General features: G+C 42.3%; 1 protein-coding gene across 3 annotated transcripts; it reads right to left on the bottom strand.

Moving 5' to 3' along the window:
• Position 1: 1 nt before the first annotated feature.
• On the bottom strand, positions 2-18,890 carry CCDC77 (coiled-coil domain containing 77). Of its 3 annotated transcripts, XM_057428106.1 has the most exons (12): positions 18,815-18,876; positions 16,718-16,934; positions 15,295-15,437; positions 13,513-13,609; positions 12,110-12,176; positions 11,267-11,361; positions 9,814-9,962; positions 9,265-9,496; positions 8,299-8,424; positions 8,061-8,213; positions 3,378-3,531; positions 2-594 (listed from the first exon to the last, which is right to left on the bottom strand). In XM_057428106.1, exons 1-11 carry the CDS (start codon positions 18,859-18,861, stop codon positions 3,385-3,387), a joined length of 1,473 nt encoding a protein of 490 aa, XP_057284089.1. In that variant the 5' UTR covers positions 18,862-18,876; the 3' UTR covers positions 2-594; positions 3,378-3,384. The 3 variants fall into 3 exon arrangements, with proteins under 3 accessions (XP_057284089.1, XP_057284091.1, XP_057284088.1); XM_057428108.1 differs by lacking the exon at positions 2-594 and having other exon boundaries at positions 3,062-3,531; positions 16,718-16,907; positions 18,815-18,890; XM_057428105.1 differs by lacking the exon at positions 2-594 and having other exon boundaries at positions 3,062-3,531.
• Between the last annotated feature and the right edge of the window lie 2,456 nt (positions 18,891-21,346).

Genomic DNA, 21,346 nt, shown 5'->3' on the forward strand with positions numbered 1-21,346 from the left:
AGAGATTTAAGGTTTTATTTATTTTCTTTTTACCTTGTGTACCCTTGCTGTGTAGGTGAGCTGATGCAGCATTCATTCCTATAATGAACGCAATTGCAGGTATGCTGAAAAACTCATACCAATATCGCATATAAATTAATCAAAGGTTTAAAGCCAGAAGGAGCTATTAAATGATTTCCTGTTAGTTCATATCATAATATTTCATTAAGTTCTAAGGTGTCAAATCCTGTAACTTATTAAAACAAGCTACCTTCCCCAGAGGTACAATAATTTTTTGCTTTGCAGATAGAGATGGGAGAATTTGTTACCTCCACAGTTTCTTATAATGAGGGGAAAAGCACAACCTTCCTGTTAAAAATGCATGCTCCTATTTTTACTAACTTCAGGTTCAAGCTACCAGTTCTTGCTCAGCCTTCCTCTGCTGGGAGAGGCCTTTGGTAACTTTTCATCTGCAAGGTATATGTATATTAATCAGTCTTCTTAATGCAATACAAGCTCTTGCACAACTGCTTCTCTTCTGCTGAATCTTCAGTAGTTCTGTGCCTTACCCAGTATTTCAACATCCTTTCTGAAATATATGCACTCCTTCCTTACCTAAATAAGGCTACACAACAATAAAGTATCTTGGATCACACTAAATAACTAATCCCCTGTAGGAGAGTCTCAATATTCCTAGAATCAGCCATTTTGGAGATCTTTCAAAATACATAACCTGACATTTAGTTGTCTTGAAATGATGCAAGTCACACATTACTAACTTAAATTCACAAAAAAAAAAAAAAAGCTGATCAGTCTTTGGAATATATCCCATTTTTTGTTTTCTACCCAAAAATCGTGGAAGAAAATTGTCTTGTAGGTCTTGGAACCTTTCCCATTAAACCCTTTCAGAAATGCCAATAATTTCTTACTGACATCTTAAAGATTAGTTGTCAGTGGTGGAAAGCACTTGGCTTTTTAAAGCAGTTCTTGGCTTGAAGGTCCACATTTGTTTTGGCAACATAAAGCAGTATTTCACATGATCACATGATGTTACACAGAAAAAGCATGTACAATACTTTGCTCTTCCTGCCCTTAGGCAAACAGTCAAGTTTCCAAATGAAATGGATTTGCAGATCACTAATACCATAATTTCCCCTACCACCACCCCCCTAAATAGGAAGTGACAAATTAAGGATGAAGTTCACACTGCACTTTCATTTTGACAAACCAGCAGATATTAGAAACATTGTTTTACCTGTTCAGTTTTTCAATTAATAAGGAATATTAGTAAGGGACACAGGAAATTCAACATTTACATCCTTCTTCCCCCAGTACTTCCTCCCAGTCTTACAAACCTGAATCTCAGCTGCAGCCTTTATCTAGACATGTTTCATGGCTTTCAAATGAGGAAGATGTAATTTCACAGGCAATTCTTTAGCTAGGAAAAGTTGAAAATAAACGCAAACCCATTTATTTCTATAGGATCAAGAGACCTTCTTGCCAGCTTCCCACCAGCTGATCCTGCTGAATAAGTGACTCATACTTCATTACGTAGCAATTTTCAGAAGTAGCCTTCCAGGACCTGTGATAACTTTGATATCTTATCTTCAAACCAATAGCAAGTTATTTCACACACAAACTCACTTCAATTAGCTAGACTTACCTGAGAAACTACTAGTCAACAAATAGTGAGACTAAGTGATGGGTAGCATTATTTAATAAACCTTGACTGTCCACATAGCATTGGCACCCAAGTTGTGCATGAATCAGTTTCTGAACAGTTCAGCATTTTCAGCTAAACCAATCAGTGCAACACACTTTAAAACAGCCTCTCATAACCTGTAGTAGTATCTGAGCATCTAGGTACAGACTGTCAGCCACATCAGTCTGTCTGTGATGAATTTGACCTCAAGAACACATACAAAAATACATGCCACAGCACAGGACCATACAGGACAGCAAGCTTGTCACAAAAAGGATACACAATTAAAGTGGGCCATGACTTCATAAGGAAATTTCCCTTCCTGCAACGTTTTAGCTGGTGCTATAAAACCAGCTCTTTCTCCAAATCCTGACAGCACAAGAACATCTTTTGCACATGTGCCTCTCCCAGATGCTGAAGGAGTTTCTCTGTGGTCACTACCACATTCAAAAGAAACCGTCCGCTGTTACACACTAAGTTCTTCCCTACAAGAAAGGAAGTGCGGGTAGCCTGTAGGTGTATACTTTAATTATTATTCTGCTTCTGTCACATTTGACAGTACAAAGAGGCACTGAAATACCTTTCCCAACACAGATGTGCTCTCAGTCTATGAGGTGGACAAGATTTGCTGATACTACAGTAAAAGCCATCAATACCCACAATTATAAACTAAGCTGAAGTCATGTTGTAACCCTTTTCATTACTTCATCTGTTTTCTAGCATTGTGATGTCCTGATGTCTGGTATGAAGGCAATTATCATACAGCTAGTTACAATTATCACGTAGCAACTAGCACCTGCTCTCCCATCCCAATTTCAGTTACAGTTCAGCAGCAACAGCTGCTATGGCAAAAGTTGACCACGATTTGTCAGTATGTAACCATGATATCGTTTAAAGCTAAAAAGATAGATAATACCATGGGGTTAAGTAAGATACTGTATGCCCTGTATTGTGGGCTTCCTCTGTGTGTTAAAATAAACTGGGAGAAAGGGGATGAGAAGATGACACTTTAGTATTTCCCTCACCCCCAACATTCAAAGTAAGCATAGATGTTGCTGGTTCTGTAACAGATTATCTTTTCCCACCATATTAAAATCAGTCAGGTTTGTTCCAATCAACTTAGAACCAAGCAATAGGGAAGCCATTTTAAAACAGTTATACACTCGAGGGGAAAGTCAGATGTAAATTCAATATATACTTTAGATATGTGGTCTGTCCAAAGAAAATTTCCAGTTACATTCTGAAGTGCCTCAGCACCAAACCATTAATCATTTAAACCATTTTAAAAGCTGCTTCTCACATAGACAAGGTCAGTCAAGCAATTCAGATCTTGAACTAGATCCTTCCATGATTATCTTATTATAACCATATACGCGGTTCATAATATGACCCAAAGAAAGTTGAAGGCCAGTATACACTGACCACTACCAGATACAAAGGTAAGATGAAGTCATATTCCCAATATATATCAGTCATCATGTACTTTCTACGTCTGTCTTATCAGGTGCCATCTCTCAGCTGAAAAATAATCTGGCAGATTCAGAATGGCTTATGTGCAATGCTATGACAATAACTTCAGATATCCTCAAGCCTTCTGTCACTGGATGCCAGGAAACAGACAGGCAGGAGCTGTTCTCACATGTGACTATTCTAGCCTACCAGTGTCCCACTGCTAAAACAAGGATGCCAGCTATACCTCTGCTTCAGCAGACTCGTAATTTATTCTCCAAGACAAAGATTTTTGCTTTTAAGTTTTTCAGTTCTCCTTGAATTTTACGAGTTAGTCTGTTTCCTTGGCAGACCTCGTGTAGAATTGCAAGATCCTGGTCTGGTCCCATATTCAGAGTCACCTAAAGTAAAAGTAAAAGAAAAACAGATTAAGAAAAAAAAAAGCTGCAGAGAAGATAATTTAAGAGTATTATGATGGTGATATGAGGGAGAAAACTCTAAAGGAGACCCTCTGTAGCTAGTAGAGAGGGTGCTTAAGCTACTATCACTATGCTAACGCACATCACCAATATAAAGGTGCATCATGTTGTTATATTACTAATAAGGAAGAAATCTCCTCAGAAGTTTACCCATAACCCATTGACTCCTAGACTACTAGAGGTGGTTTAAATGCTGTGGCCAAATTGCTGCCTTCTATGCATGATTCAGGAGCAGTTTCAGTAGAACACCTAGTCTCAATGCCATGCCATACAGCCCATACAGAATTGAAGAAAAGCTGCTAGATAATCAGAATTCCTGATGGCAAGCTAGCCAGGACTGCTATTTCCTGTCACCCCGGAACTGGATAGTATGCCACCCCAGTAATTTTCAATGCAGAACAGCACAGCCTTGGAAGCTGCTCTCAAAGCCCGCTTTCCCCTCGGCCCTTTAGGGTGTCTCGTTGTCATCATGTAGTTCTTGGTCAAAGAGTTTAATACGCAAGCCAGGTAATTTAGTCCCTTGTAGTCATTTTGACCGCAAGCGATGAGAAGGATTTAAAGATCACTCTGGAGACATCCAGCAAGTATTTTGTTCCTCTGCCCTCTTGTGGTTAAAAGTATAAAGAAATTAATACAAGCACATTCACAGCTACAAAATATACAGATCTGCAGTAAAGTTATCATAAGCAATTTTTCCCCATTCACATATGCTTTTTAATCCTTACAGAATGAAGTTTAAAAGCCCACAGCTCAACAAAACAATTAAGAAAGAAATGGAAGCCTTTAGAGAAGTCTCTTCTTTAGAGAAGACAAATGCATTAATCTAAGTAAACTGAACTGTGCACCAAAAGTATAGAAAACAAGTGAATCCGTGGCACTGCCAGACTCCTGAGTCTGCTACGCCTAGATCATCCTCTCAAGCATGTCTTAAATAAATATCTCATCCTAAACTTCAAGCAACATCAATGCTGTGGCTTACCTTCTAAGCTGTTCTTATGTTCATCTACACATTAGAAGCTACTAGAGAGTACATAGCTTCAACTTCTAGCCATTGTTTCCACAGCAATTTTTGCAGAGTTACAAACGAGATATCAAGGGAACAGACCGTCCACAACGCTTTGATCAATGATCTAGCTGGTACTGGAATAAACCCAAATACTATGGCCCTCAGAAAGAAAACCTATCTATTTTCTTTGCAGGATATTAAGCAATCCAGAAGGCTTCTAAGCAATCCAGGAGGTTACTCAATTGTGTGAAAGACGGCTTCCTTCTGTAAGTAATAGAGAAGCCGACAAGAAGTGCCATGCTTGACCTCGTGCTCACCAACAGGGAGCGGCTGGCTGGAAACGTGATGCTCCAGGGCAGCCTTGGTTGTAGTGACCATGAGATGGTCGAATTAGAGATCCTCAGGACAGTGAGAAGAGCGTGCAGCAAGCTCACTGCCCTGGACTTCAAAAGAGCAGACTTTGGCCTCTTCAGGAACGTCATTAGTAAGGTTCCATGGGATATAGCCCTAGAGGGCAGGGGGGCCCAAGACTGTTGGTCGATATTCAAGGATCACCTGGTACAAGCAGGAGGGCCAGGAGACCTCCATGGATGGATAGGGAGCTGCTGAGGAAACTTAAGAGGGGAAAAAAGGCTTATAAAAGGTGGAAGCAAGGACAGGCGGCTTGGGAAGAATACAGGGGTATTGTTTGGGAAGCTAGGGAACACGTTAGGAAAGCTAAGGCCCAGTTAAAATTAAACTTGGCTAGGGATGTGAAAGATAACAAGAAGGAATTCTATAGGTTTGATTGATGGCTTGGTGACTGAAAATTTGGGAAGGGCTTTAACCATGCTTACTACAAGCACGATGACCAAGGGCATGTGGGATATGCAAATCTGGGTGGAAAAAAGGGTGCTTAGGCAATCAGGAAGTGTCCGACCAGGACTCTCATCTCCTGCGCAGTCTCAAGCTACCCATGTGCTGGTCAGCCTGCATGCAAGGTTCGATCTGCGGCTACCCATGCACCTTGTCACCCACTGTTTCAACCCTCGCCTGTCCATACAGACAGGCTAGAGTAAGCCCTTCCAGCCTGTGCAGTGGACTTTTTAGGTGAGGCGCAGCGTGCGCAGAACTGGCCCTACCCTTTACACCTGAGATTTAACTGCCACGGCCTAGCTAGCTAGGACGGTGACAGTGAAGTCCACAGGTCATAGGTTCTGTAAGAGTGTCCTTCTCTTTGATGGAAGCCCTTATAATGCTAGATGAGCTCATCTGCCTGGGTTTGAAGACAGGAGTTTTCCTTCTCCTATGAGGAAGGCCTGTCTTCACTAATGAAGATTCAGGAAGAGCTTTAACCCACACATTCTGAACAAGACTGTCATTTCCTGGGTCAATCTCGAGTGACTGATGACACAACATCAAGCGTCTAGGTGGGATTCTAACTTAGAGGTGTTCAATCGTAAGCCCACACATGGTAGCCTTGTGCCAGTGGCTCCTCAGCCAAGGGCATGCACCAGGGGTCTGAACCTGCGGTTCCTCTCGTACTGAGCAGGACTGCAAATAAAAGACAAACTAAGGACAACGTGGGCCCTCTCTGGAAGCTATCAGGAGAACTGGCTACACAGGATTTGGAGAAGGCTGAGGTTCTGAATGGCTTCTTTGCCTCAGTCTTCACTGGCAAAAGCTCTGACCACACCACCCAAGCCCTGGAAGGCAGACACAGCAACTGTGAGAATGAAGACCTTGCGCCCACTGTAGGAGAGGATCTGGTTCAAGACCATCTTAAGAACCTGAACAGACACAAGTCCATGGGACCTGATGAAATCCACCCATGGGTCCTGAAGGAGCTGGCAACTAAAGTTGCTAGGCCACTGGCTATTATATTTGAAAAATCATGGCAGTCAGGTGAAGTTCCCAATGACTGGAAAAAGGGAAATATAACCCCCATTTTCAAGAAGGGGAAAATGGATGACCCGGGGAATTACAGACCAGTCAGACTCACCTCTGTGCCTGCCAAATCTTGGAGCAGATTCTCCTGGAAGGCATGCTAAAGCACATGAAAATCAACAAGGTGCATGGCTTCACTAAGGGGAAATCCTGCCTGACCAACCTGGTGGCCTTCTATGATGGGGCTATGGAACTGATGGACAGGGGTAGAGCAGCTGATGTCATCTACCTGGACTTGTGCAATGCATTTGACACTGTCCCACATGACATCCTTGTCTCTAAATTGGAGAGACATCAATTTGATGGATGGACCACTTGGTGGATAAAGAACTGGCTGGATGGCCACATGCAGAGTTGTGGTCAATGGCTCAGTGTCCAGCTGGAGACCAGTAATGAGTGGTGTCCCTCAGGGATCAGTGCTGGAACCACTCTTGTTCACCATCTTTGTTGGTGACGTGGACAGTGGGATTGAGTGCGCCCTCAGCAAGTTTGCCAATGACACCAAGCTGTGTGGGTCGGTTGATAATGCTGGAGGGAAGGAATGCCATCCAGAGGGACCTTGACACACTTGTGAGGTGGGCTCATGCCAACTTTATGAAGTTTAACCATGACAAGTGCAAGGTCCTACACCTGGGTTGGAGCAATCCCAGGCACAGCTACAGGTTGGGCAAAGAAGAGATTCAGAGCAGCCCTGCGGAGAAGGACTTGGGGGTGTTGGTCGACGAGAAAATGAACATGAGCCGGCTTCAGTGTGCGCTCATAGCCCAGAAAGCCAACCGTATCCTGGGCTGCATCAAAAGGAGCGTGACCAGCAGGTCAAAGGAGGTGATCCTGCCCCTCTACTCTGCTCTCATGAGACCCCACTTGGAGTACTGTGTACAGTTCTGGTGTCCTCAACATAAAAAGGACATGGAACTGTTGGAACAAGTCCAGAGGAGGGCCACGAGGATGATCAGGGGACTGGAGCACCTCCCGCATGAAGACAGGCTGAGAAAGTTGGGGCTGCTCAGCCTGGAGAAGGCTGCGTGGAGACCTCATAGCAGCCTTCCAGTGTCTGAAGAGGGCCTATAAGGATGCTGGGGAGGGACTCTTCATTAGGGACTGTAGTAGTAGGACAAAGGGTAAGAGGTTAAAACTTGAACAGGAGAAGTTTAGATTGGATATAAGGAGGAAGTTCTTTACTGTGAGGGTGGTGAGGCACTGGAATGGGCTGCCCATGAAAGCTGTGAATGCTCCATCCCTGGCAGTGTTCAAGTCCAGGTTGGACAGACCCTTGGGTGGCATGGTTTAGTGTGAGGTGTCCCTGCCCATGGCAGGGGGGTTGGACCTAGATGATCTTAAGGTCCTTTCCAACCCTAACTATTCTATGATACTATATACTTCTGGAACTACTTTACTGTCTGATAATTTTGAGACAGCCAAGTGAACTACAGGTATCAGATAAGAACTTCAGACTTGCAACAAAAAATACACAGCTATTGCTTATGCTATATGCTTATGCTATATGCTTAACTATTACCTTAAAAAGCTGCTTCTCTACATCTTTCAGCTTCTGCCGAAGCTGTTTAATGTCATTCATGAAGCCTTCCGCTTCCATATTACGACGTTTTTCCAAGGCCTCATATCGCTGAGTCATCAGCTTCAGGCGCTTAACCATCTTTTCTGAACGTTCCTATGGAGATGAAAGCTCAATAGGGTATACAAAATAAAGGCTGCAAGATCATTACATAGCTAACAGATGATTACAGACTAATTACCTTAAAGAGTTCTCTGCCAGCATCTCCTTCCTCACGAATCCTCGCTAGCTCATCTTCCAGGGTGATGCACTGCTCTCTATACATGCTTGATAGGCGCTGCTCCTGCATTAGCTGCTCTTGCAGTGACTAGGACATAGGAGAAACAGAAAGAATCAACTCAAGAGCCAGTGCTAACAAAATTCCCCAGCTCTGGAAAAGCAAGTGTGATAGACTGACAATACGACAGGCAAAAATTAACAACTGGAGCTACACCTAATGAAATAACTAGGTAAGGGCAATATTCTACCACCACTTCCATTACCAAACTCTTTTCAATAGGTTATCGGCTGGGCATGACCATGCATCATCAGTTAAAGAATACTCTACTTTCCCCCTTAAAACTAATATTTAACCAATGCTGTAATTCTTTCCACAGCTGCTTGCCCAGTACTGCATTTCAGAAGCATCTACATTCAGGGGCAGGTCTCCCAGCTTCTCACTGGATGTATACTAGAAGTGGAAGAGAAGTCCTGAGTACTCTGGAAGGGCTGGAGGACATCAATTGAAAGGACTTACTCTCCCCCAACTCCAGCAAGACAGATACAGACACTGCATTCTAAGTCTGTGAGCCGAGAGCATTTAAGCTAAAAGAAAGGCTTGCGCCACAAGCAGGTTAAGAACTGTCAGCCCACGTGTCATGAGGCTTGGGGAAGTAGGGATTTGTCCTGGGCATAAAAGAAACTGACAGTGAAGTGCTACCATAAATCCTAACTATATATTAGATCTGAAATTTGCAAACAGTGTGGATTTTGAGGCAGGAAAGGTTTTTTTCACTTTACTGCCAACAACATAACTCATGGCAAGCCAGTATAGCTTTGACACAGTTGCAAGCGAGTGCTTTCCTTGGAAAAACCCAGACGCTTGCAATTTTCTAGTAAAAAAAAAAAACTGTTAAAGAATCTCTACCTAGACTAAAAAACAAATTACTTTTAGTTCTCGGCTGTGGAGTTTCGAAGCTCTATCATCTGCTTGAAGTGTCTTCTTGGTATCTCTCTGCTTCTCTCTTCCTGGATCCTTGCTGATACCCCTATTTTTGTCAAGTTTCCTCAAAAGACTGTCCTTCTCTGCCATCCATGCTTTCTCATTGGCTCGGGCATCAAATTTGAGCTGGAGAAAGTCACGAGTACTCTCGTATAAGAGATTTTGAGTTTTATGGAGTCTGTAAAAAGAGATCCCAGTGGAGTTAATTAACTTAGTTCCTACCTTAATTTCCCAAGTCATCATTGCAAATTGGAAGAAGCATGGAAGAAAAAGGTACTTTCCTAATGAGTTTAGCTCTAATGAAAGAAGTGATAATCTTCCAATGTGATAAAATTTTTAATATGTATATTACTCCATTCACCTTCTTCCACACACACACTACCAAATAGATGGCTGCATAATTTGCTTTTCTGCCTGCTGCAGAAAGCAACATACTGAAAGCCCAAATATTGTTCTCATCTCATAACTGTATCATGATCATTTTCTCACACTCACCTATCTGTTATAGTTTTGATCTTGTCCTGGTCCCTCTGATGCTGGACCTGCGCTTCCTCCATGTGAATCCGCCTGTCCTCTAACAGTGCCTCAACCTGTTCCTTGGATAATCGTGTCTGTTCTTCTATCTGAGCTTGCAGGGCCTCCACCTGAATAAGCAAAGACATTACTAAATAAGACCTCACAGCATCACTGCTCCTGTCCATGCAAGTCTCTCAAATCTTGGAGGAGTCAGATCAAAGACCCTACCCAATAATGCCTCTGAGAATGTTAATTTCTCACAATTATGTTTTTGTTTTGATGTTAAGCAGTTCAAACAACTATAACACTTAAGAAAAAAAATAAAAATCACACTATAGGCTAGACATACATATTATAAACAGCAACAACAGATCAAAAAAAAATGGAAAGATTTAGATTGCACACAAACATGACAAATCCTGTGGAATATGCAGAGACACTTCTGTCCTTATGCTATCATCTTCCGGTTAAATAGTGATATGAAAATACCCAAGTTCTAGGAAGGCAGCAGTCCACATCTGAACAAAACCAACCACTTTACCAGAAGAAATTATACTAGATGTAAATAAGGCAATGAGCAAAGGAGAGGGACACCAAGGATCTTGATCTAGGGCACAGAGGCAGGGAGACAAATGGGAACAAGTAATTAAAAAACATGCATCTGGCTTATGTGTAAGAACCTATCTGAAAAAGCCTGGAGTGTATTTAGATCACTTATTTTTATAACAATTTTGTGTGATGCTTTTGCTCCAACACAAATGTTAGACAGCTAACTGGCCACTGGGTCAGTCACCACTGCCCTTGAACAAAAAATAATGATAATTTCAAAAGGCATCTATCTGCTGTACAAGTTTGCTCTTTAATTTGCTTTTGTAGCCATTCTTCCTCAGGCTTTACAGACAGCTTCTGGTATCTTCCCCAGTTCATGATTCTGTATATTTGTCTTCCATTCTGTCATGCTATCTACACCTTATCTTTCACTGAAGTCTAGCAAAGAGAACATTTCATTGCACTAGTGCATCTTATTGGGGCAGCCTAATTCTGTCTCAGACACATGGCTTTTGTCAAACTTCCACAAATTACCCAACCCTGCAGATCATCTGTGGTGTAATGTAAATTCAGAGTCACAATCAAGCTATGGGAGATAACATCAATGATACCTTATATATTTAAGGGCAAAACATTCCAGTTCACATTACTGGAACATCTGCTTATGTGAAGCTTCCAGAATCAAACCCAAGTTCTCAAATCTAAGCCTACATTCATCACAAAGAAACAGCTAAGTAAACTCACAGAAAGTGGGAATCCATAGTAAGATGTGCAGCCTGATAAAATGGGTATGTCTACATCATATCCAAGCAGACAGCATAATTTGTCTATCAGTTTCCTGGACAGCCATGAATTACATCCATTGGTTAGCAAATGTTGTTACCTGAAGTAGAAGTGTTTGAGTATCTCTCTGATACCTCTCAGGACTTTCTGGTTTCTCGCCTTTTGCTGCTGGTATTGAAGTGTTCCTCTTGGCGCCTATTGTAAAAATTTAACAGAAGTAGAAAGAGGTTTTCCGATCTATCTGCAGTACCTTTCCAAGCATGAAATATATGTTCTAGCAGGCCTACAAGAGCAGGAAAAGGCTCACAAGGACTTCCAGGAGGGCTAGATGGAAGAAATGTTTCAGAACTTACAGGGATCACTTACATTTATCCTAAACTATCCCACCACAGTATTTAGGCAACCTACTAATTTTCTTGGCATATACAGAAAGCAAACTTAAATTTTCTTAAATAAATGAGGAATAGGCAGATGAGAGAGCTGCACAAGCATCAAGCCTTGAATGAGTTTTGAGCTTCTTAGCTTGTTTCAGTTAATTTGGAAGAGGCAGCTCTTTAGAAAATCAGTGAAGTAGGCATATGGACCCACATTACTGTCTGCACTAAAGGCAGGCAGAATTCACACCTTGGAATGTCTGAGGCTAAGGGTGTCTACCCAATCGGTACCTGCATAGTTCCAGAACAAGCACTCCACAGTCATACCAGCCTATTCCTTAGCTGAGCAGATAACAGACATGAGAACCAGGTCAGGTTATTTTAAAAGATTTTGAAGGGAAGCCAAAAGTACTGCACACATACATATGTCAACACTGATACATTCAGGGAACTTAATGGAGCTATACCAAAGTATTCACAGTAAAGAATTATTTTGGCATACCGGACACAAACACACAGAGAAACAAGCATCAACAGCTGAGCTGCTGTTAATCTGCTTGGTGTGGTACCTGTTCTAGAAGCGTCATTTTGTTCATGTGATACTCTGGATTTAGCTGGCTTTTGCAGAACAGTAACCTACAGAAACAAGATTAGATATGTATTGAACATTTGACTTCTCCAAAGTTGCAACAGTCAAGAACAAACTTTAGAGTAAAAAAAGATATCCAGAAGAACATCTTACTCCTTCTACAAGACAAGTAAGACATTGAACAAATGTAATGTCCATGATGAAGATTTCCTTTATCATGGCCTGAGTTTTGCCATTTCTGCCTTTTTCCCCCCAGCCAAAACAACTGGAAAGTAACCCTGCCTTTGATGGCTTCATTAGGATGAAAATCAGCACCCTCAACAGGAAAAGAAGCATTATGTAAAGAGAGAAGAGGAAGGTGAAGATCAAGATTGCTGTTTTTGCCTTCATACTCCTCCTTGCCACAGCAAGACAGAGAAACATGAGGCTTGATTTATCACCACATTCACTCAAGCTACTAAAGAATAAGCCTGGGATAAAAGCTAACCAATAAAACTACTGAAACAACTGAACTATTGTACTAAAAGCCACTTAAAAACAGGACAACATGAGGGGACAGAGTCTAACCCCAATGCTTATCTTGAGGTAAATGCTATATAACAGGCCTAATTTTAGAGCTACCATGTATCAGGGAATTTTTACGCTTCTGCAAGATTTTTGAGCTGCTTGAGCGGTGAGGAGCAACTATAATCAATGCAATATATTTCAGTATTTTTCTGCACAAAATATTCCAAGGTGAATCCTGCATTCCGTCATAGTCTCTGTATGTCCAAATCATTTGTGATTCATGATTTAGTAGGTTCCACTGCACTACCATTTAATCAATTTTTGAATTTAATCTATTTTTGAAATAGATGATACAGCCTTGCCTAGAGGGGACAGCTTTTCTGCAGTCTTCTGCCAGGAAATTGCTGCAGCAACCTCAACGCTGTTATTCTTTACTGAGTCCCTAAGAGATAGGTCCTCTGAGACAGCTGATCTTCAAACACTGCACTTAGTCTTTTCCTGTACTTCCTTTTTCTTTTTCTCTTTGTGATGTTCTTTCCAATTTCTCAACAACCATTTGTCAGATGGCTTCAGACTCCTATCTGACATTTAGGAGGCTGATTTGGAAGTATGTTTTGAAGGTAGAAAGGGACTGGTGCTAAGAGGACCTACTTCCAGTGTGCTTGTTCCTGTCAGTAGCTATAACAAACCAGTATAACTATTTGTCAGGAGCTATAATAAAACTCTATGTTGTTACAGAACTACAGATCCCTCCCTGCTTTGAGCTCATTTATCAACTTTTGACTTGCAGAACAGATCTGGTCTGTGGTCAGCCTCTGGGGTATACATCTTCATGTTACAATCAAAAGCAGAGTTCTACGGAAACACTGAACTTGCCTTATGTGGAGGCTCTTTGTGAAAATATGTAACTTCTCCTTTGTCTGTTCCCACTAAAGCCAAGAGATATTGAATTTTTTTTCTATCCTCCAGTTCCCTGGAATTCAAAGAAAGTGGTCAGCACATTGTTATTCTTAAGTACATCAAGACATTGTGACATGCTGCTCTTCAGTTTACTTATTAATGCTTACAAGTTTTCCAAACTGTTGTAGCTTGAGAATATTGGTTTAAAAAAACACAAAAAAACAAACAAAAAAACCAAAACCAACTCCCAAAGACATTACTGATGTCACTGATGCAATAAGACGACAAGTAATTCCACTGGCATTGGGGAACATTCCTCCTTTCAAATAGGACAATTCTACATAGGCTAATACAGCAATAACATATGACGGGAAAGAATTTGCATTCCAGATTTATGAACTATCTAAAATCCTCTCAGTTACTTAATTCAATAGACTGTAAGTGTCCATTGTTTTTAAAGCAAACTACATTAAGGGCAGTATCAGACTTTTCGTCAAACCCTTGCAAAGTGCCAGGGCACTCCAACACACATTTTGACTTAAGTTCTTAAAACTTTAACAGAAAACTTGGTATTATCACCCACAAATGTTCTGAAGAAGGTTAGGAACCCCTCTGCCACTGGCAGCTAGTCCAGTACAGCAGATTATTTTCCAGTTCACCAACTAAATGGCATTAAGAAGGAGCAGCTGTCAACATAATCTCATAGAGTGAGGGGAACTATTTGCTTTGGTCTGTATTTTCTATTTGAGCTTAGGCAGATTTAGGACCAAGAAATGACATTTTCCCAGGCAGTCGCAAAGTCTGTGCGTTGGATTTGCATGGCAAGGTTTCGGTAACAGGTGGGGCTACATGGCCCATTTCTGTGAGAAACTGATAATAGCTTCCCCTATGTCTGATAGAGCCAATGCCAGCTAGTTCCAAAACAGACCCACCACTGGCCAAGACTGAGCCCGTCAGCAACAGTGGTAGTCCATTTGGGATAGCATATTTAAGAATGGGAGGCAGAGGGAAGGAAACTGCAACTTCAGCTGAAAAGTGAGAATATGTGAGGGCAACAGCCCTGCAGACATCAAAGTCAGTGAAGGAGGGGCAGAAGAGCTCCAGGTCCTGGAGTGGAGATTCACCTGCAGCTCATGGTGAAGACCACTGTGAGGCAGGCTGTCCCCCTGCAGCTCATGGAGGTCCCAACAACCAGAAAGAAGGGAAGGGTAGGGGGAAGGCCTTTTAAAATTTGGTTTTGTTTCTCAATACTCTACCCTGATTTGATGAGTAATAAATTAATTTTTCCAAGCCAAGTCTGTTTTGCCCATGACAGTAACCAACAAGTGATCTCCCTGCCCTTATCTCAACTCACAAGCCTTTAATTGTATTTTCTCACTCCTTCCTCTTCCCAGCTGAGGAAGGGGGAGATAGAGTAGCTTTGGTGGGTACCTGGCATCCAGCCACAGTCAACCCACCACTGATTAAATCAGAACCTCCACATTCAAACCAGCAACTCACAATTCAAATCTGAATCTATGTTCAACTTCTGCTCTTCCTTCTGCTACTGGAATAGGAGGACTAATAAGTGGAAACATATTTAGCAGCCCAACAGACCACATTCCACCTCCAAGATTGTTAAAATTTCATAGGATCCCTCCTGGGGAAATGTGGCATAATTGCTTCTCTGAACACTCCTTCAGATCTGGATAAGAACTAAACCATTATGCATGCAATTGCTACTGCCAGTGACCCAGCCCATCATCTGAGACAACGCACCTGATTTTCAGCCGGTCATTCTCTGAGTAAAGCCGAAGGACATGTTCCCTTTCCTGGAAGAGGCAGACTTGCATACCACTCAAAGCCTTTTGTAACTCTGCAATCTCTTCTTCTCTCTGACGTACTTCCCACTGCAATTTGTGCTGAGTAGAGAGAATGAGGTACTTGAAATGATATAGAGCATTGGGTAACACTTACAAACTTAAACTGCTTGTACCCTGAGCCTGTAACTGGTATGGTACAACTGCCAGTTCAAGTGAATTATTTTATTCTCTGACAAAATTTGACCAGATGAGGGTAGTATTGGAAAAAAGGTTTTCAAATGCTTCAACAGGGAGTTCAGAGCCCTGAGAATCACTTTCACTACAAACAGTCAAACAAGACCTAAGCTAGAGTCTCCAGTTTCTAGTCATTGAATTTCTGCACTGGTGGCCAGAGTGGCACAGGTATGGGGAGTCTGACATCAACAAAAAACTAATAAAGCCTTTCTAACAGCACTTACTCTTAAAAGAAATTACTGAAGAAGAAACAGTAAAATATCTGTAGGGCTTAGTAGTGAAAAATCTGGCTACTCGCTAAATTTCATTAATGATTTTCTAACTCTTGTCAAAACCTTTCAGAAAACCATTCCCTAAAAGAGAAGGCACTAGTTTGGAACCTGCCACTTTTTCCCAGATATTGAATTAAAGTAACTTGTAAAACATGTATTTCCTGAGGGCTTTCAGGCTGCTTCAAGCATGGCTAGTAGTTCAGGAGGCACTGCAGAAGTGATCACTATTTCCAAAGGGCCATTTGCTACTACAAAGATTACTCCTAGATAGAGTCCTAGACAGATGGAGGCTGTAATGCACATCAGAGCACCGAATATCTTACAGATATTCTGTAAGGGCTTCTTCCTCCTAAAGGCAGACACTTGTAGGTTTTGGAGTTTCTTTTAAATCTGCATTTATTTGCTGTGAAGCATACTGCTCAACAGCCTGTGGCCAAGCTTACGAATTCTAGTGTGGGAAACAAATTATATTTATATCTCAAGGTCCATTAAATTTGAACAAAAGAGCACTCATTCTTCACTATGAAAAACAAGGGAAAAGTTTAACAACATGGGAACTGAATACCTGAACTCAGGCTTTAATTAAAAAAAAAAAAAACAACAAAACACACACAGAAACAAACAACCCACTGTGAATATAGCAACATAAGAATAGAGGAATATCCTATGGGCTTGTTTCTGTTTGCTTTCATGGACAACAAACAGCTAAATTTCACAATCAAAACCTGAAATATACTTATTTCCTCTTGGCTCAGTTCTACCACAGTACTGGTAAATCTTAAGACCAGCTGTGCTGAATTTCCAACTGAAGAAAAATATTAAGGTTGTTTAAGGACACGTAGCCCATCATTGTTCAAAACCCCTTTTCCTCACCTGCTCATCATACGTTTCTTTGTATCTCTCCAGCCTTTTAACCAAATCCTCATGCTCCCTATCAAAGTCAGCGATCACCTTGCGGTAGTATTCCAGCAGCTCCCGGGAGGGACAGAGAAATGCCAAACGCTCATTGATTGAAGGGAGAGGAGTAAAGTCCTCCTGACTTGGAGACTGAGAACTAGCATGCCTGGATGAGACATGGGGGGTTGCCAGCCTGGACAGAAACAGTTTCTAATGACATGTAAGCTTCAGACAATAATATAACAAAAAAACCCTTTCCTAAAGTAGTTAAAACCAGATTTTCAATTTCAACTCAGGTTCCGTTTCAAAAACCGATTAGCTTGCCTGTGCTCCATGTATTAACAGAAGATCACAGCATTTAGGAGAAGCAAAAGCCTTGATACAGAGCAGCTTGCAGGCTTACTGCACTGTGGAGATGGGGCCAGCTAACAGAAAAGGGTGAAAGAAAAATGTTATAGAAGAAAAGTCTTACAGATTATTTGGGCAGAGTGAAGCTGAAAAGGAGGAAGGGAAAGGAGAAAACAAAGGGGACCAAAAGTCCATTACTGTGCAATTAGAAACAGCAGCCACTGTAAGAAAAACAGGAAGACATAATCTGTGACAGAATCATATCTAATACCCATAGAGAAAAACACTTTCTAAAGAAAGACTGCTGAATAAAGACAATAATTCAGGCTAGCTGATGCAGCAGCCACCATAAGGTAAGGTGTAAGTCTAGGAGTCTACATGCTTTCATCTCTGGTGTGCTTGATGTTCTTACCCACACAATGTCCACCCTTGATAGGGAAATATAAGCTTCCAAGTTCTTGAATCTTATGTTGAGGTACTAGATCTCAAACATTACATAAACTAAATCAACAATATGCATATGTAATTACATATTGGATTTTTCTTTTAAGCAATGTTTACTGCATTCAAACACTTAATCTGCTCAAACAAGCACCAGATTTGTGAATAAAGCTACAGAGCTCAAAATTTTTTTGGAAATTGTTCATGATTTATGTTAGGTCTAAAAAAAAAAAACAAAAAAAACCCGCCTTTTTTTTCAATGATACGTAAGTGCACAGAACTAAAGTGAAGAAGCCTCTTTCCTAAATATCTGCTTAACAAAAACAGTCCAGAACCTGATTCTGGAGCCAATGCCACAACTTTGATCATAATGTGATCTGGTAGGTGACACTGTATATCAGTGACCTTTATGTCCCAGCTCACCAAAGCATCATAACACCCAGCATGCTACATCCATAAAAATGTGCAAAGCTCCTTAACTCCTGGCACTATAGGAAAGTATTCAATATGCAATAACACAATTATTTCCTGTAGGAACTTCCTCACCAGCTCTGCCCAGAAGTGCCTTAAACAACAAACTTTGAAAAGTAAATAATAGCAATAAAACAGGTAACATTGTCACTAAGTAAATACTTTATTACTGAACTAAAAAACAGTAAAATCACAGAATGAACTGGGTTGGAAAAAACCTTTAAGATCATCAAGTCCAACCATTACCCAGGACTGCCAAGGCCACCACTACACTATGTCACTGAGGGCCCCGTTTTTGAACGCTTCCAGGCTAGCGATTCCATCAACTGGGTTGGAAAAAGCCTTTAAGATCATAAAGTCCAACCGTTACCGAGGACTGCCAAGGCCACCACTACACCATGTCACTGAAGGCCCTGTTTTTAAACGCTTCCAGGTACAGCGATTCCACCATTTCCTTGGGTAGCCTGTTTCAATGCTTGACAACACTTGCCGTGAATAAACTTTTCCTAAAAATCAATCTAAATCTCTCCAGTGCGGCCTGAGGCCGTTTCCTCTCATCCTATTACTTCTTGATTAAGAGAAGGAACCGACCCGCACCTTACTATAACCTCCATCTAGGTAGTTGTAGAGCGCAATAAAACTGGAAAGCGACAGAAACGTAAGTGCATAAGAATAAGGAAGCAGAACAAGTACAAGAGCGGCTAACAGTGCTTTACGTTAAGCGGGGCTACCGGTCAGAACGGGGAGAGCCGCGAGGCCAGCGCCCGCAGAGGAGTTTGGGGGCGGTGCGCCCGTCGGGCAGCCCCACACTACCTTCTGGAGCGAGGGGAGGTCCCCCCGGCGTGGTTCATTGAGCTCATATCCCTGCGGCTAGAGCCGGACTCATCGGGAGCAGGGGACTAAAGCCCCAAGACCCCCATGAAACACCTCCAACGGCAAAATAACCGCCACAGCTGCTCCTCCGCAACTTAAACAGCGAGACAACATGCCGCCCGCCACCTCCTCCTCCAATCGCAGACAACCTTCCATGTAGCGTCGACCGCCTCAACCAATCAGCGCTCGCGACACCGTCGACAGGAGCTACTCGCAGGCGCCTCTGGGAGTTGTAGTCCTTGGGTGGGCTCGTCACCGCGCGTGCGCAGAGTGCGGGGCGGGCGGGGAGGGGCGAAGCGCTGGCTCTATCTTGGTGGGGGGTATTTGTGTCAGAAATGTGGGGCCCTCGTTGGGTAATCCCGGGCTGGTGATAGCACGGGTTGGGGCTCTGGGTAGAATAAATACCCCCTGCAGTGGGGACTCTGTTCATCAACAGCGACAGGAATGAAAACACTCAAACATCCCCTTTTTCTTTGAAAATGAACCAAATGAAGACAGGGGTTGCTGAGCAGTCACAGGGAGCAGCTGGGTCCAATCCTGGCTTAACATCCACATGTGGTTTTTGGACCACGTTTAATGTTTTTTAGAACACGTAGATGCTTTTTAGGTTTTTCATCTTTCTCCTGTACCTTCCTGTGCACAGCCAGTGCTTAGCAGTCTTACAAATCATGCAATTAAGGACTTCCTAAGCATGCTGGGAAACAACCTGCACGCTAATAAGCCAGCTTTTTTTCTTTCTTTTTTTGTCCTTTCTGTATTTTACATATATATGTTAAAATTAAATCTAGGCCTACTTACAAAACTATGTGGCTCTTACTCAAAATCAATTTTCTCAAGAAACAAAGAAAAAAGGAAGATAGCCAATTTTCCAGGCAAAGTGCAGGTGAGTGGCTAGTGTTATCACCGGCTGGCCTACCTGCTCTCAAAGCACATGGGTGTGTTGTATGAGAAGCTGAGGGCTCCCATCAGGGAAGTGATAAATGCTCCCAGATGGCCACAAGGAATAAAGACTAATGTGGGGTATGCAAGTCCCCATGTGCCCCAGTGTTTCTGAGGCTAACTACGCCCAAACAGGAAGAGGTGGCAGAAAGAAATGTAAAATTCTGTTTCTAAAAGGCTGTCTCAGAGAACTGGTAAAATGAAAGTCATTTGGGATCTTTAGTTTTCTTGCTCTGTGAGGAAAACATGCACCCTCCCCAGCAGCGCCTTCCAGGGTCCTGCACTAACCCAAACACAGCGACACAAAAATGGAGCAACACTGAACAGTCTGGAAGGAAACTGGCAAAAGACCCATTCTCAAAACAAAGCTTTTGCTTGGATTAGGTGCTTTCTAGCCTGGAGTTTGTTTTTTTTTTCCCCCTTCTAGTATTCCTGGCTAAATCACTGCTTATCTTGGAAAGTGGCTATGTTGGTGATTCTGCTGTTGGGAATAGAACACACATATGGAAACACACGTTACATACATGAACACATGCATTTCCTCAAAAGAATCTGCTGCAGCTCATAGAAGCAAAGAATGGTTTGGGTTGGAAGGGATCTTAAAGATCATCGAGTTCCAACCCCCTTCCATGAGCAGGGATACCTTCCACTAGACCAGGTTGCTCAAAGCCCCATCAAACCTGTCTTTGAACACTGCCAGGGATGGGGCAGCCCCAGCTTCTCTGGGCAACTTGTGCCAGTGCCTCACCACCCTCACAGTAAAGAACTTCTTCCTTATATCTAACCTGAATCTCCCTTCTGTCAATTTACAGCCATTTCCCCTTGTCCTATCACTACAGGCCATTGTAAAAATCCCCTCTCCCAGCTTTCCTGTAGTCCCACTTTACGTGTTGAAGGCTGCACTAAGGTTTCCCCTGAACTTTCTCGTCTGCCCGCTGAACACACACAGGTCTCGGTCTGTCATCAGGAGAGACACACAACCAAATAATAAAAGGAAAAAAAGAGAAAAATGGCAGAAGCACACAGAAATATAATGCCTAGGTACAGGTAAGGAAACATGTGCGCTCCACATGCTTTTACAGTCATAAAAGCATCAAGCACCCACACCAGGAACCCCTGCAAAATGTAAGAGTACATTGCAAAAGTACAATAACCCATGGTAAATTCACTCCATGCAAGACCAGTTTGCTCTCACCTAAACCTTTTATGGAAATTACCCGTTTGCACTGGAGCCCTTTGTTTCCCATATGTTAAATGTGGGCGGCACTTCTTGCATCTGGCAGGGAAGCAGTGCAGATAAATGTGTCAGTCTGCCTGGAGGAGATCTTGCAAGCCTCATGGTAACAGGAGGAGGAAATTAAGTTTTTTTCGAGACTGAAATAGTACACCAGGACCAAGGCTGGAATAAAGAGTTAAGAATGAAGTATGGGGTATGGCAAATACTGAAGGCAGGGCTCTGGTTTCAAAGAAAAACACTGCACAATTCTCTTTGGAAGACTGTTGTAATGGAGAGGTGAAGGAGGTAGTGAGCAA

This window comes from Pezoporus wallicus, unplaced genomic scaffold, assembly GCF_028554395.1.
Source record: "Pezoporus wallicus isolate ANWC-B61680 ecotype Strahan unplaced genomic scaffold, APGP_CSIRO_Pwel_v1 contig_2908, whole genome shotgun sequence".
Classification (NCBI taxonomy): domain Eukaryota; kingdom Metazoa; phylum Chordata; class Aves; order Psittaciformes; family Psittacidae; genus Pezoporus; species Pezoporus wallicus.

Coding starts and splice junctions, on each gene's coding strand:
- CCDC77 (XM_057428106.1), bottom strand. CDS start 18,861: ATGAGCTCAATGAACCACGCCGGGGGGACCTCCCCTCGCTCCAGAAG. Junction 13,610..15,294: donor AATGACCGGCTGAAAATCAG/GTGCGTTGTCTC, acceptor TTTGAATTCCAG/GGAACTGGAGGATAGAAAAA. Junction 9,963..11,266: donor CTCAAACACTTCTACTTCAG/GTAACAACATTT, acceptor TTGCTTATTCAG/GTGGAGGCCCTGCAAGCTCA.